This window comes from Corapipo altera, unplaced genomic scaffold (genome assembly GCF_003945725.1).
Source record: "Corapipo altera isolate COAL_440 unplaced genomic scaffold, ASM394572v1 24, whole genome shotgun sequence".
NCBI lineage: Eukaryota > Metazoa > Chordata > Aves > Passeriformes > Pipridae > Corapipo > Corapipo altera.
The window spans coordinates 985,927-1,000,253 of NW_020884903.1; the positions used below are offsets into that span (position 1 = coordinate 985,927).

Here is a 14,327-nt window from a genome sequence, read left to right on the forward strand (position 1 = left end):
GCATGGGTCCACCATTTGAAATAAATCATGGAACTGAGCTTAAGAAAGCATGCACCCTGGTGAAAAAAGATCTCCCTGTTTTCTGAGGACTTACTTTGGTGATATGTGTAGTAGTTGTAGTGCTGGTGGTTTCAGATGTGATAGTCTGTGCACTCATCAATACACCTGGTTCGGAGTCAGCACTGGAATCCACCTAGGAACCAAAAGAGAAAACAGTCATCAAAAAAAAATGCTTCTGAGCACAGGGAGACAAGAACTGGACTGTTAAACTTCCCTGTTTCTACAGTTCTTCATAAAGTGAGCATCTAATGGTAGGGAAATAAATGCTATTAGGGTGATCATGTGTCAGTATTTCTCTGTCTGCATCTGGAGGCTCCCGTTCACTTCTGGAAGGACAGATGAGAAGCTGGCATTTTTAAATCTGTAGTTTTATCTAGAAAGGCCCTACACCAGAACATGAGAGTCACCCTCAGGTAAGTTATTCTGATGTACATCCTCCTCATGCCAATATTTAATACTTGAACAATGTAGAACAATTTACAATAAGGCATACACTTAAAAATGGGTAAAGAACCATGGGTTCCTTAAGGGCATATTAAATTAGACAGTGTCTTTTGCAGAATTTCTTACCTGAGAAGACTCATAAGTAATGGTTTTTGTTTCTGTATGGACTACTGGCACTTCTTTTGTTGAAATTTCAAGGTTTTCCCCACCAGGAACACTGCTGAAACTGATAGTCTCAGTCTTCACAACTGGTGACTGTGTGAACAAAAAACAAGGAATTGAAATATGGATTTCTCAGAAGGATTTTTTTTTTTGCTTGGGGAAAAGAAAGAACAATTAAAAAGTGCTCTGTATTTAACAAAAAAAAAAGGAGAAAATTATCTTCATTACAGTGGTACATACATGTATATAACGTTGGTAACACTTCACACTTCCCTGGACTTCGTGAAAACAAAGTTCAAAAACATTCTAAAAACTACAAGAGGCAATGGTCACAACCTGAAAAACAGGAGATTCCCTCCGAACATCAAGAGACACCTTTTCACTGCAAGGGTGACCGAGCACTGCCAAAGGTTGCCCAGGGAGGTTGTGGAGACTCCCTTCTGGGAGATGCCCAGAAGAAGCTCTCTGGACATGATCCTGGGCAGCAACTGACTCTGGGCATCCCTGCTTGAGCAGCAGGGTTGGAGCAGATGAGCTCCAGAGGGCTCTGCCAGCCTCAACTGTTCTGTGATTCTGTACTTTCTTAATATGACAAGAGAATGAACCTTGTTCAGGGTTAGTCTTCCGTCTTCTTTGGAAAAAAACCCTCTGCAAACCAGCTCTTGATTTCTGCTAATGGGTCTAAGGTAAGGAACCTGGGTTAAGACACTGTACACTTCATAATTGTACCAAGCGTGGAAAAAAAAAAAATCTATTTCCTGTCTTTGAGGACATATGAACTTTGCCAATCTGGACAGACTTTCCCAAAGATAATGCCAGCTGATCTTGTTATCTGTTGCATAAAATGCCACAAAATTCAGTATTTCTCTGTAGCATGAAAAACACTTTTATGTAAAACATGCATGGCGTTTTGCTAATGATGAAAAGCAGCAACAAGCCTTGCAGATGCCACGCAAGGAGGAAATAAGAGGAGAAACAAACTGCATGCTTCAAAGATGCAATCATACAAACTTGGCACACTTTACTTTCCATGACAGGAATTAACTTAGTCCACCATTGCCTATGTTTGCAATTCAGCACAGGCGTGACTGATTTAATAACAAATTACCTCAAAATGAGATTTTCTTTCCAAAGACTCTGAAAGTTGAACTGTTGTTCTGTGCTCCTCTGCTTGCTCACATGAAGCAGTGGCAGTGACTCCTTCCTGTTTGGTTAGGGCTTTCTCAGCCTCCTCCCTTTTTTCCTCCTTTGCCCCCTCAGTCCCAGAAGAGCCCTCCTTCCCTTTCACGCCAGCAGCCACCGCGGATGCTGCCTCAGCTTGGGCATCCAGTGCAAGTCCGACCACTTTAGCAGGATCCCCGCCTGCATGCACCTCCATCCCATGTCTCTCCTTGACAACTACAGTCTCCTGTACAACCTTCTTCACTGTATCCTGATGTGGTTGAACTGCTTGCTTCATGTCACTGGAAGTTATCTCCTGAGATGTCGTTGTGTCTATTCTCTGCAGGGAAGGAGGAAAAGAACACTCAGCATCAGAAGGAGACAACACTATTTGCCGTAGCTCCTCAGCTTAATGTACTGTGAACATAAACTAAAAAATGGGTATTATATTTTGCCAATTTATTTCTCTCATGTTGCACGGATTTGTTCTCAGGATGTTATCAGTACAGTAGAAATGCAAAACAAAGCAAGAATCACAACTTTTAAAAGTGAAGAGAAATGTCAATGTCAGTGTTTTTCTGATTGGTATTTTTGTGGGAGTTTTGCAAAGGCAAAACACAATACCCTGCACAATGATGAAAACAAAGTGAAATGAGAGAAAACCTGGTTTGGTTTTTTTTTTTTCCTTTTTCAGTGAAGTTTCTGTTGTGATCTCTTGTAACAAAGGAAAAGGCACATGAATACATGCATTACTTATATAGTTCCAAATTGTGCAAAAAACCAGGAAACAACAGAAAAGCAAAAGTAATTGTTGTGTAGTTATAACAATGATGGAGGGAATCAAACGGCCACCTGAGCCCAGCTATGGGAAGTTGAAGTAACCCCTCCTATGAACTCAGTCGGTTTTCTGGCAGACTCTATTAGAGTGAAGATATCTGAACCATCCAAGGTTTTTTCACTGGTGGACTGTTTAGTCTAAATAGACAAAGAAATGCAGAGTCATAGATAGAAGAAAGGCAGATCCACGTGAACAGACATATTAATTGCCAAAACTGAAGGCAGAGACAGAGGAAAAGGAGAGAAGGTTGCAGGGGCACAGAGAAGTTGGAAACGGGAAAAGAATGGGAAAATAAATCAGAGCGAATTCATAATGGCTGTAGTTAGCAACAGTTTAAAAGCATAGTTGTTAGCATCGGCATTTTGCTGGTTCAAGCAAATCTTTTTTTTTTTTCCTTTTATTAATAAGCCACAGCAGCAATAGTACATTTCAGTAACACGGATCTTTAAATAAACCAGAAAGGTTGAAAGCCTTATATAATGTCTGTTTCAGACTGTGGAACAAATTCAAAGTATGAGAGAAAAAAAATAAGCTGGGTTGGCTGCTGTCAACACAAAGCCAGGCAGCAAGAGAACCGAAAGGTAGGGCGGTGTGAGGGGATTGCCTAAAAGAAGTCATGCTTTTATCTTTAAATCGTGGCATGAAGTCAAAGCCACTTGTTACCACCACTCTTGATGCAGACGACTCAGTAACATAGTGAGCAGTAGCAATGGTAAATGGCTGTTCTCTGGAATATCTCCACTCAGACAGGTTCTTATCTGTCCAGGCAAACGCCCCTGCTTTTACAGCTTCACTGCCAAGATGCTTCTCTGCTTTGCCAAGCTGTAAGCTTCCCAGTGTACCATGTAATTGCAAATCCTGGTCCATCTTTAGTGTCTTTTTCAAAGTCTCCTCTTCAGGACTTTGCAACTGAGATTCTGCTTCCTTTATGGGTGTCAGAGAGTCGGACAGCTTTCTTTTTGTGCTCTGTATGTCGGATCCCCGCCTGGCTTTCTCATCAGTGACGGGCTTGAGAGTTTCATACTTGGCCACTATCGGAATGATTTTCACAGATTCTTGCACTTCCCTTTCCATTTTTTGTGAAGTTTCTACTGAAGTCTGTACTGCTTTCTCGCCCTCTTTAGCTTTACTTGTCATGGTTACAATTTTCCCAGACATGGTATCATAGGACTTTCCTAGAGTGAACATTTTCTGTTTATTCTCCTCATTGGATTGTATTTCGCTTTCCAAGTCCTCAAAGCTCTGCATTAGAACGGTACTGGATTTTAACATCTCAGGTGGAAAGGCAGTTTTACCGCTCACAGTCACTACCTTGCATGCCAGATTTTTTTCCGATTCACCATCAACTACCTCAGAGGGTATTTTGTCTATAATAACCCAATCCTCAGTGCCCTATATTTGAGATATAAAAGCTAAATTAGAATATCTGAAGGTTTATCTGTACTTCAGGAACACTAAAGTATGAAGACTTCTAAGAAATCAATGCTGCCTCTTCTGAAAGCATATAACAACTTTTACCATTGTAGTTCTTAAAGCAGTTATCAAACAAACAAAGCAGAATCACCTTAGGCATATGATTTCTTTGCCTATTGTCTCCCCTCAGAGGCCCATATAACGTGGACACAAAAAATATTTTTGCCACACTATGTTTGTATTCGTTTTAAGTGGTATAGCATGTCAGGGCATGTTTTAAAATGATGATTGGACTCATCCTGGGGTTAAAAATAACATATCACTGAGGTTCATAATGTTATTGTAAAAGAAAAAAAAAAATTACAAAAATAGGGCAAATAAGCCCATTCAACTGTTCCCGGGTTGTCACAAACACACTGTTGATGAGGTTTTATAATAGTATGCATTTGTACGTAGCTGTAGCCTGCACTGAATTTTCTTGTTTTCATTAGAATAATTTCAACCCTCTTCAGGATTGTCTAAATGGAGCAGTACAACACAGTTAACTGTGTAAACTAAACATACTACTAAAGATTCTGAATGGAACTTAATTGCAGCATCTTTTTCCCTGTTCATGCAAATATGCTATGTGATTTTCTTTGACTACGCAAGCAGCCCCCAGCTATTTGACCTTAAGACCATAATTTCTGTATTTAACTAAACAAATGAGGTAGTTTAAAATTGAATGAATTAAAAATAACCTCTAGGGATGATGGGATACTTTTCTGGATAATGATTTGATGAGAAGTAACCAAAGTGCCAGCAGATTCTCCTTCCTGCAGCTTCTTCTCTATCACACTTGGCTAATAGAAAAACCAATAAAAATACAAAGTTCACCATCACTCGGTATAATCTAGATTCACTTGATAATATAAAGGAAATTCATTCTAGTGACAGAAGTGCCCCATTCACCATAACGTTCTCAGTGAGGTTTATGCTGGAAATGCATGCACAACCACAAACAACATCCACAAACAGCACCGTGCAAGTAGATTTCTAACTAGCAGAGAAATCAGTCTCCATTAGGAAGACATAAGCTCTGGAGGGGACTCATTCCTCAGAATTTTGTCCCCAGATTATATCTCCATCTGAAACTTATGAAATAATAATAATAAAAAAACATATTAAAAAGGGAGGGCTTGGAATGGAAAAAAAATAATAAAATAATAAATAATTGCCATCCTATTTGACTGCATTTCAAGAAAGTATTGTTTGTTTTTACCTGCATTTCAAGGAATGTAGCACCTCCCTTCTGCAAAAATATGAGTTTTTCTGATTTTTCTCTTTCTTCTTTGGTCTAATGTCAGGGGAATAAATTATTTTAGTAAGCGGAGGGTATAAAGTCCACTATACTTTACAGTAGCTCATCATATTTCTCTACACTAAATATTATTAACTGAATGGTAAATTAGGAAACAGAATTAAAGAGAATCATTTTACAGCAAAGAGGTTTCCAATAAGAAGTGAAATCAGTGCCTCTCTGTGGTGAAGGCAAAGTCATCACAAGCAAACCACTTGTGTAGTACAAAACCCACTAAAATGAGTAACACCTCGGTGTGGATGCACTGTGCTCCTTTCATCTCATATTATTCATTTAACAGTGACTGATGCTGAGAACAGGCCCCTCCACCTTCACCCTGGATGAGGCTCTCTCTTCCGAGTTTGCAGCCCTTCCTGCTGAAGCAGGCACAAGGTGTGCCCTGCAAAGATTTCAGCACTCCCTGCTGGTATAAGAGGTCTCAAGAGTCCTCTTCCTACACAGGAAGCTAACCATTGCTCTACTATCACTATAATGAGACACTGAATTCCTCCTCAGTTTTTTATCCCATCAGTGCCTTCTCAGTGCTGTGAGAATAGTATCTCTGCAACTTGATCAACTGGGAAAATTTTAAATGTTGGTAAGACTCCACTTCCTAAGCCTTTTGAGCCACCTTCTCAGCCAGCCACTGTTGCCATTTGGCCAGAGAAAGCAAGTCTCTACAGAACAAAATAGGTTTCTTGCTAAACCCTTTCTAGTCACTTCAGTGGTTATGTGATTTTCTTTGACTATGCAATCAGCACCCAGTTATTTGACCTTGCACTTAGCCACTTCAGTGGCTAGTGGACATGCCAGTGGAAGTGCTATGACTGGCATGACAAAAACCTATACTCAAGAAGAAAGGCAGAAATTTAAAGAAAGATATGAAACTAGAAAGAGGAAGGGGTAAAAGCTCATCTCCCTGACTGCGATGAGATGTATAAAAGTGTTGGCTTGATCCAATCCAGGTCAGATTAAACATTGTCAAGGAGCTTGTTAATATGCTTGCTTTCATGTTCTGCAGCTATCAGCCACCATCATGGCAGATATTTAAAACTGTATTTTTCATAACTAAAGAAGAACGAAGTATTTCCCCTACTATTGTAACAAACCAAGTGGGTTTGCACATTTTGAAAAGGCATATTTTCCCTTCAGTTCTTAGGGTTTTTTTATATGAAAGAGCTACAGGTAACAATACACTGAATACAATTTTATAGTGGATATGCTAAATTAAATGTGCTAGCCTTGACTAGCACAAGGCTCTACCTAATGCAGTTCTATATGCTCTCTGCCCTGACTGCCTCTGCATTTCTTGGTAAATATCAAGGTGCTAATTTTGACCTATGGATGGCTTCAGTTTTTTCCTGAAAAATTCCTCTCTCAGCAGGACATGTGAACTGAAACCACCCTGCTAAGTGGGACCAAAAAGGATGGCCACATGTTACCTACAGCAGGGGCCCCTTTTTGCCAGAAGTCACCTCAGAGTTAGTCTCTGATAGCTCAAATCCTCTCTCAATTTTCCACAGAAATGCCTTCATTTGGGTGGGGTTCTGTGAAATAGCTGTAGATTAGTTAGATACATATAAGATTTAGTAACTCGACATTGCTTTTGAGCAAATCATTTTCTACTAGTAAGATAAGAGATACCAGATAAGGATAATTCTTGCCCTTTTCCTTTCCAAAAGAATGTTAAATTCGGATGTGTTTCCTTAGGGTGAAGCCTACATAACTGTGTAAGCCTTTGCTATTGCTTGTGTGTTTTAATTAAAAATTGTTATTACATTTCTAAAGTAATAAAGACATTAAACAAACAGGGTGGTGCTATTTTAAGTTTGCTTCCCCTGCAATCTGATTCAGGCTCAGCTAGCCACCTGCTCCCTTTTCATCCATTCCTTACATCTTTAATATGTTAAATGCATCCTGTTCATTATATTTATCATTTTATTTTACAGTTTTCTTTCGTGAAAGAAAACCCGTATTTTCAGCTACAAGCAAACTAATCTGATCTAGGGTCTATTATGATTCCTGAACAAGACAGTAGGAACAACACTACAACTCCTCTGTGCTCCCCACAAAAGGGAAGCTTTGGGTATTGAGTCCGCTTTTTTAGGTATTTTAATTCAACTTGATGGCCACACCAGTGCATGTCTGATGCCTGTATCAGCCACTGGTTAGACGGGTATAGTGTGGGAGAGGAGGAGGTGACAGCCTTTTTCTTGGCAATATCCCTTTCCTTAAGCGGAGAAGCTGACACATGCTACCTGTGTGCCTCCACAGATTCCCTTCCCCAGAGAGTTGTGCGACTGCAACACCAACCTCTAAGGTGGAAAAGCAGAACAGCCTTTCCAGCCAATTTTTGCTGAGTTCCTCACAACATTACATCAGTGCTGTGGGCACAGAAGCAAACTGCACGACCACTTATTGGTCTGTAATGCCAAAACCAAGAAGTAACCATAAAGATGATTTCTGTGAGGCAGAAACCAGATATCCATCCACAATAGAATAAAAAGAATGAACTTTCATGCAAACCACACAAGCTTATTTCTTTTTGTTCCACTGGATTTAAACCAAGATGCTGTCTTTTTTTGAAGATCTATGTATTTTACTGCAACGTGAATGTTGCTACCCCTACATGTCATTATCTACCCACAAATTAAGTAAATGCCAGCTTTTAAATTCACAAGTTTCTTACAAACACTTCAAGACTGCACAGTAATCAGGATTTTTTCACACATGCATACTGCATAGAAATGCAGACACTTAGCAATCTGCATTGGGTCTTCAACGAAACAGTATCCAGCAGACTACAGCAACCCTTACGGAACTGGCCAAGGTGGTCTAATTATCATCATTATTTCTTCCCTGTCTTCAAAGACTGAGAGAGTTCTGCCCTTTGCTCTGTATTTTCTTGTCAAGCCTGGCACCATACCCCCATCTGTCTCACTACACTGCTTCTCCCAATCAGCCACCATTATTTAAATTTTCTCTCCATCACTTTCACAGTTTCTTTCATGCATGGTTGGACTTTCTCAAGCTCACCGAAACTGTAACGACAGCTCAGAGAGACCCAATTCTGCCACACAGCTTATAGTGAATTTCATTCTCTAAATATATATATATTCTTATATATATACTATATATATTTATATATATGTTGATAGTATCTGCTCTTCCTTGCATCTAGAGCTTCAGTCCTGAGGAAAGGGGATGCCTACCAGCAGGGAATAGCTTCTAACTACGGCCTCTAATCTACTGAGGGCTGCTATAAGTAAAAATGAATAGACAAATACACAATGAATCCTTTCAGCTCATGCTGACCTCTTCAGGCACTAGTGGTTCAATCATAGGAGCATCCTCCTGCCTTGCTGCAAGTCGAACGGGAGATGTGGAAAGCCTCTTCTCCCACTCATTAGACACAGTCGTTTCTGTGGAGGTTTCCAAGAAGGTGCGTTTCAACTCGCTTATATTGGTCTGATGTTTCATCAGATCTTCCTGGGTTTTGTCTAGGTCCTGGACAGTTTTAAAAGAATAGAGCAATTTGTGATACATCCTAAGCCAACCAAATTTTAGAGCCAAAACACACAACTTGGTTAGTATAGAGGGAAGTAACAGCTCAGGGAGCCGGGGAGCACAGCACTAACACAACACTCTGTGAAAATGTGGCATTTTGAAAGATAACAGCATAGCATATCTCGTACAAGTGAGTATAAATACACTCTTAGAGAGCTTATCCGTATCGCTATAATTTGCACCTGATCAGGAGGCTTCAAACAAACATACATATGCGCGTGGAGGCACACACATATACGCACACGCATATATCTGTATTTATAGTACAAGTTAGAGCAGTCATCATAATCTGAGAAAAAAAATAATCTATTAGGAGGTGGGAGTACACAGTTCATGCATCATAGTGCAGATCCACAGTTTACCACTAAAACTAACACACATGTACGTACATGCACTGGTATATACCAATACCAACCTCTAACATAAGATTACTATGTTTGACATACACATTTTCACCCTGTATTCGCTTAATCAGACTATTCTGAAAGAAGTGAAAAAGAAAGGGAAAGGTAAGGGACACAGTATTGAAAGGATACAAAATGCTGTTTCTACACATTTCTTCACAGAGAACCGACAGTAACATGCTGAAAGAGGTGAACACCTCCACATTGATACCTGAGCAACATCTAGGCCTTTCGTTTCTGTACCTGTGCCTTTAGATCTCCGTCCTCCTCTTGATCCGACTGCCAGCATGAGAAAGATTGGAAAACAACACCTTACCCACTCGTATCAATTAAGGCTTTATGGACATTGGTGAGAGGCACATACTGGGTTAAAATCCCATTTTCTCTACAATAAGGGCTTAAGGAGGAGTAGACACACGGGTTTTGCACAGTTTTTCTAACTCAGAGGAAACCTCCTCTTCTCAAATTTGTAATTTGTTAACAAAGTGGTATAAAACCCTTTCCTTTTATAAAAATTGCTACACTCCACATCCATAGATCTCTATTTATGGAGCAGCGGTTGCACCTTCTCACCAAGGTCATGGCTGGACTAGAACCGAATGGCAACAGCAGATTCTTTGGAATTCTGTAAACCCAGAGTTTACACATATGATATCATCCGGGCAACAAGCAAAGCTTTGCATAAACTCGCCATGGGCAAACAACTCGCAGCACTTTCTACAGAAGGAAGCACATTTTATTTGCTTAAAATGCTATTTTCGTAAGCTCAGCCCCTTTCTATATTTCTATAATTTTATTTCATATTTAGCCTGTATATAATCTTTCAGGAGACAGGTCTGTAATGGTGGTCATCTAGAATGGCACAGACACCCCATCCCCTTCAGTGCATGTTTTCTAAAGTAATGCCGTAAGGACTGCCCCAGCAACCCGGTTTCTGAGGGTGCAATTTTCAGGTGGCAAATATACCACACATTTTGAAAATCAGGTATCTGTAAGGAAAAGATGGCAGCTACAGAGACTAACATACATTTTTAAGTAATAAAATGAACATTTTAAATGTCACAATTTTATGATTACGTTTTACTTTCTGGAGGGTTCAAGGCCTGAAGCTATGGAGTGCAAGAGGCACTTCAAAGGATTTTGTCTCCTGACTCGTTTCAACAGAGTTTATGTTGTTGCCCTGTTTGAATTCTTTTAATGCCTGTGCTGATATTTTATCGTCAATTTTTCATATAGTCCTAATTAGTCAAATGACTCACGGGAAAATCTGTTGATTACTTTATAACTCAGTTCAAATCTAGTCTATTTACAGCCAAGGCTGAATTGTCCTGATATGTCATACAAAAATTTTTCCTTTACAATAATTTTAACAGTCTCAAATATTAATGAGATCCTTCTGAAAACCTACAGTAGTGTTTGTGGTAAGACTGTCTTCTAGCAGATGTCAGAGTAAATTCAGCTCATGTTTGCAACTGCAACCATATTAATTATGAAAGGATTATATGCACTTCAGTGAAGTCACATAGGGTTGAATTTGTCTGCGCAGTCTATTTACCATGTTGTGGATATGAGGCTTTCCAGTGCAAGGAAAATATAAACATTTTATGTTCGTCCTCTGAAGACAATATCTAGACTAGTGGTGTCAATATGTGAAGATGCCATGTGAAATTAAATTCAAGGAAAACCTTAGGTATTTATAATGTGGAAATACGCTTATTCAGTAAATTTGAAAATTGCTTTTAACTGTTTTTTCCCCATTCTCTCACTCAGGCGGCAGACTGTAAGCACAAACAAACAAACAAAAAACCCCAGGGAATGATATGACCAGCACGACCATCCAGGTGGGGCGCACCGGTGTGTGTGACACTGCCACTGCCCCACTATCCGCACAATGCGGAGGCCTTGCAGTTTCCAAACTAAACTCAGAAATAAGAGGAACCCATAGGGAGCACTGAAAACTCAACTCCCCCAGCAAAGCTGTCCCACTCGCAGGCACACACATGCACACACGCGCAGAAAGGGATCCTGAGCTGCCGGAATAGACATGCGGTTTAGCCCCGATGCCCAGGGTTGGGAAGAGACAAGGAAAAATGCTCTCCCCTGCCATAGCTGGGTGCCGGCGACTGTACAAACCTCAGTGGCAGTGGTCTCACCATCAGCCGCAGTATCCGTCTGCTCACTGTCAGTCTATTTGGTTAGACAAGTAACCGGGTCCCAAGAGGAAGGCAGGAATAAAGAATAAACCCAGCTCATCAGTACACGCAGCTCACGCGGGGAACTGTTAAACTCAACATCCCTGTGAACTGCATTAGCATTGCTTTTCAAACAACGCACAAGTCAAAGAAGCAAAATAAAAATGCTATATTAGTAAACAGAACAGACTCAGAGGAAGACTCGAGGCGTACTGTACACAGTATATGGCTTTACTGGAACAAATTTATAAGCCATACAAAACATTACTGGAAAAGTGTTACTTGAATAGCAGATTTTTTTTTTCCTTAAGAAAGCCAGGTAGCTTTAGAAAAAAATGGGGAAAAAAAGCAGCTAATATATTCTAAACAAACTTTTCCTCCCAATAACTTTTTAAAATAAAATTATTTAACAAATTTTTGTTCTAGCCAATATAAAGTGGTGGTTAATTTTTTATCCAGAGGGGGAAAAGATAACAAAAAAAAAAAAAAAAAGGCTACTTTAACAGTCACCTGACTTTCAGCCCCTCATTTGTACAGAATTTTTTCTTGTCTCCACATTTATACACCATGAGGCTGTCTGCATTACCAAGGAGTTCAAATAACTATACCCCCAGCCCATCTACTGTCTGTCTGTGGAGTAGTGGTAAGGTTCAGATCCCACTCGGTTTCAATAAAGAGCAGCTGATAATTGTTAATAATAGTAAAAAGAAAGAAAACTGCCACTAAAAGAATAAAAAATACTTCTCATTTCATTTAAGAATATGGATGAAAGCAGGAGAAAAACAAAAGTAACTCCCCCCACCCCCCAAAACAATTACTAGGTATGAGTGATAAAGATGAAACAAAGCACAGCATTGCACAGACTGATCTATCCCTGCTTTGCCTGACACCATAAAGAACATTTTAGTGGAGAACGTAAGTGTCAAGATTTAATAGAGAGTGGAGTGCAGCTTATTACAGGCTGAGAAGAGAGTTCAAAAGATACTTTGCTGTTATCTAAGCACATGGAAAACTAGAAAGTAAAGTCCTCCCTGCTGCTCCAGACTGGCACATCCAAGTTGTTTCGATATCAGCGAGATCTCTGGGTTTGATTAGTGATTTTCTGTGGTCATTAGATAACCTAAAGTAACCCAGGCAGGTAATTTAAAGCCAGGACAACACATCTCTCCTCAAATCTCATCAGTACGGACAAGAAAAAACCCATAACCTACTAGTGGATGGAGTATAAGTCTTAGCTTTGAATTTCCTCCAATCTTCTGTCATTTTCTGACAACTCCAATGTTTCATAAAACTGTTTTTTTGACATTTTTTTCATTGCTTTCTTTTCTAGTATTCTTTCTTTTGAATAGTTTGTATTGTTTGTCCGACAGGGAGAAGAATAAAGAAGCATTTTGCACTATTTGATAAGTGCATGAATGCAAGTTACATGCAATTTTTCAAGCAATAACCACTTGTGAGACAGACTGCATCCATTTTTAAATGAAACTGTACTGTCAAAATAGTCTATTAGGCTAGTCCAATTGCTTTCACTAAAGTGATAGAAAATTGTTTCTTTATTAGTGAAGGATCTCATAACTTTATAACATTATAAGCAATTGTAAAGGTACGGCAATAGAAAAGAAAATCTATGCATTGTCACTCCTATTTACAAAGAAAAAAAAGAAAGAGGAATTAATGAATCTAGACATTTAAAAAGAATTAAAATATTTGTGTCAAGACACAGTAACACAAGGCTGGCACATAAGGTTCATTTAAGAACTTGAAGTCAATAGAAATATTGGCTGCTAAGGTACAAACATGGAAGCTAATGAATTCTAAGGGGTGATTTTTTGTCTTTGATTGCACAGACTGAATCCAGATGCACTGCTCAAGGGACAACAAGCTCAACAATCTATGAGATTGGTTCAGGATACTGGCCTTAGCCTTCTGCATCTCTGTGTCCAGTCATTTGTGAATTGAAGGGGAAAAAAGAGGTTCCTATTTCTTTTACCATAAGAGCAATGAAATCCTAAATAAAGCATAAAATTTGCTTTATTGCAACATACATGTCTGCTAATAAGCCAATCAACAGCCATGGAGTTGAAGTCAGCATTGCTGAGTTACTTGAAATAAAGATTTGGGGTTATCAAAAAGCAGGGAATGGTGAATTAAGGCTGAGCAAGGCAGGCCTCCAGAGTGGAGAATAAGAAAGGTCAGGCTCAGCTCCAAGATGGGTTGTAGTACAGCTGTTGGTGGGGACAGGCAAGGGATGGAGTAGGACAGAAGGCAGCTGTCTCCTAAAATGCTGCGCCTGCACCTCCCCTAACTTGCGATCATAATTGCTGTGATTTGTTTTGCCAATGCAATGTAGACATGCCTGAGTTTAAAACATATTCACTTTCATGCAATATTTTGAACAAGAAATACCCCGTGGATTAGGCACAAGTCTGTGTTGTCTGCCAGGAAGCACTGCCAGAGTAATCACCCTCATAAAAGAGTGATACTAAAAAAGCCTATTTTATATGTTTTTATGCTCAATACTTCCTAACTTTACTAACAAAAAGAAGCGCTCATTTCTGAAAGAGGAACAGACCAATGTATTACATAAATACTGCCTCTGAAGCTGGCACTATATTAATGCTGTTACTGCTATTAGATTAATCCAAGTGCAGAACTAATGTAAATTGAGACCTAAATGCTGTCTCAAAATGAGGACACAAAATGAGACAGCAGTGTTCTGGATGCCTTTTATCAGAAATTGCACATTA

The 14,327-nt window shown here is 39.5% G+C and overlaps 1 protein-coding gene across 29 annotated transcripts in view; it reads right to left on the minus strand.

Moving 5' to 3' along the window:
* EPB41L3 (erythrocyte membrane protein band 4.1 like 3) overlaps nucleotides 1-14,327 on the minus strand; it is a 138,714-nt gene that overhangs the window by 5,237 nt on the left and 119,150 nt on the right. For 7 of the 29 annotated variants that reach the window (XM_027650781.1, XM_027650782.1, XM_027650785.1 and 4 more), the window contains 11 exons: nucleotides 11,522-11,575; nucleotides 9,632-9,667; nucleotides 9,400-9,465; nucleotides 8,733-8,924; nucleotides 5,340-5,414; nucleotides 4,819-4,920; nucleotides 3,329-4,057; nucleotides 2,680-2,802; nucleotides 1,775-2,167; nucleotides 631-759; nucleotides 95-193 (listed from right to left, as the gene is read on the minus strand). In XM_027650781.1, the coding sequence (XP_027506582.1) occupies nucleotides 95-193; nucleotides 631-759; nucleotides 1,775-2,167; nucleotides 2,680-2,802; nucleotides 3,329-4,057; nucleotides 4,819-4,920; nucleotides 5,340-5,414; nucleotides 8,733-8,924; nucleotides 9,400-9,465; nucleotides 9,632-9,667; nucleotides 11,522-11,575 (1,998 nt within the window). The remainder of the gene's footprint in view (nucleotides 1-94; nucleotides 194-630; nucleotides 760-1,774; nucleotides 2,168-2,679; nucleotides 2,803-3,328; nucleotides 4,058-4,818; nucleotides 4,921-5,339; nucleotides 5,415-8,732; nucleotides 8,925-9,399; nucleotides 9,466-9,631; nucleotides 9,668-11,521; nucleotides 11,576-14,327) is intronic. The other 22 variants (XM_027650807.1, XM_027650803.1, XM_027650806.1 and 19 more) reach the window with 16 other exon arrangements.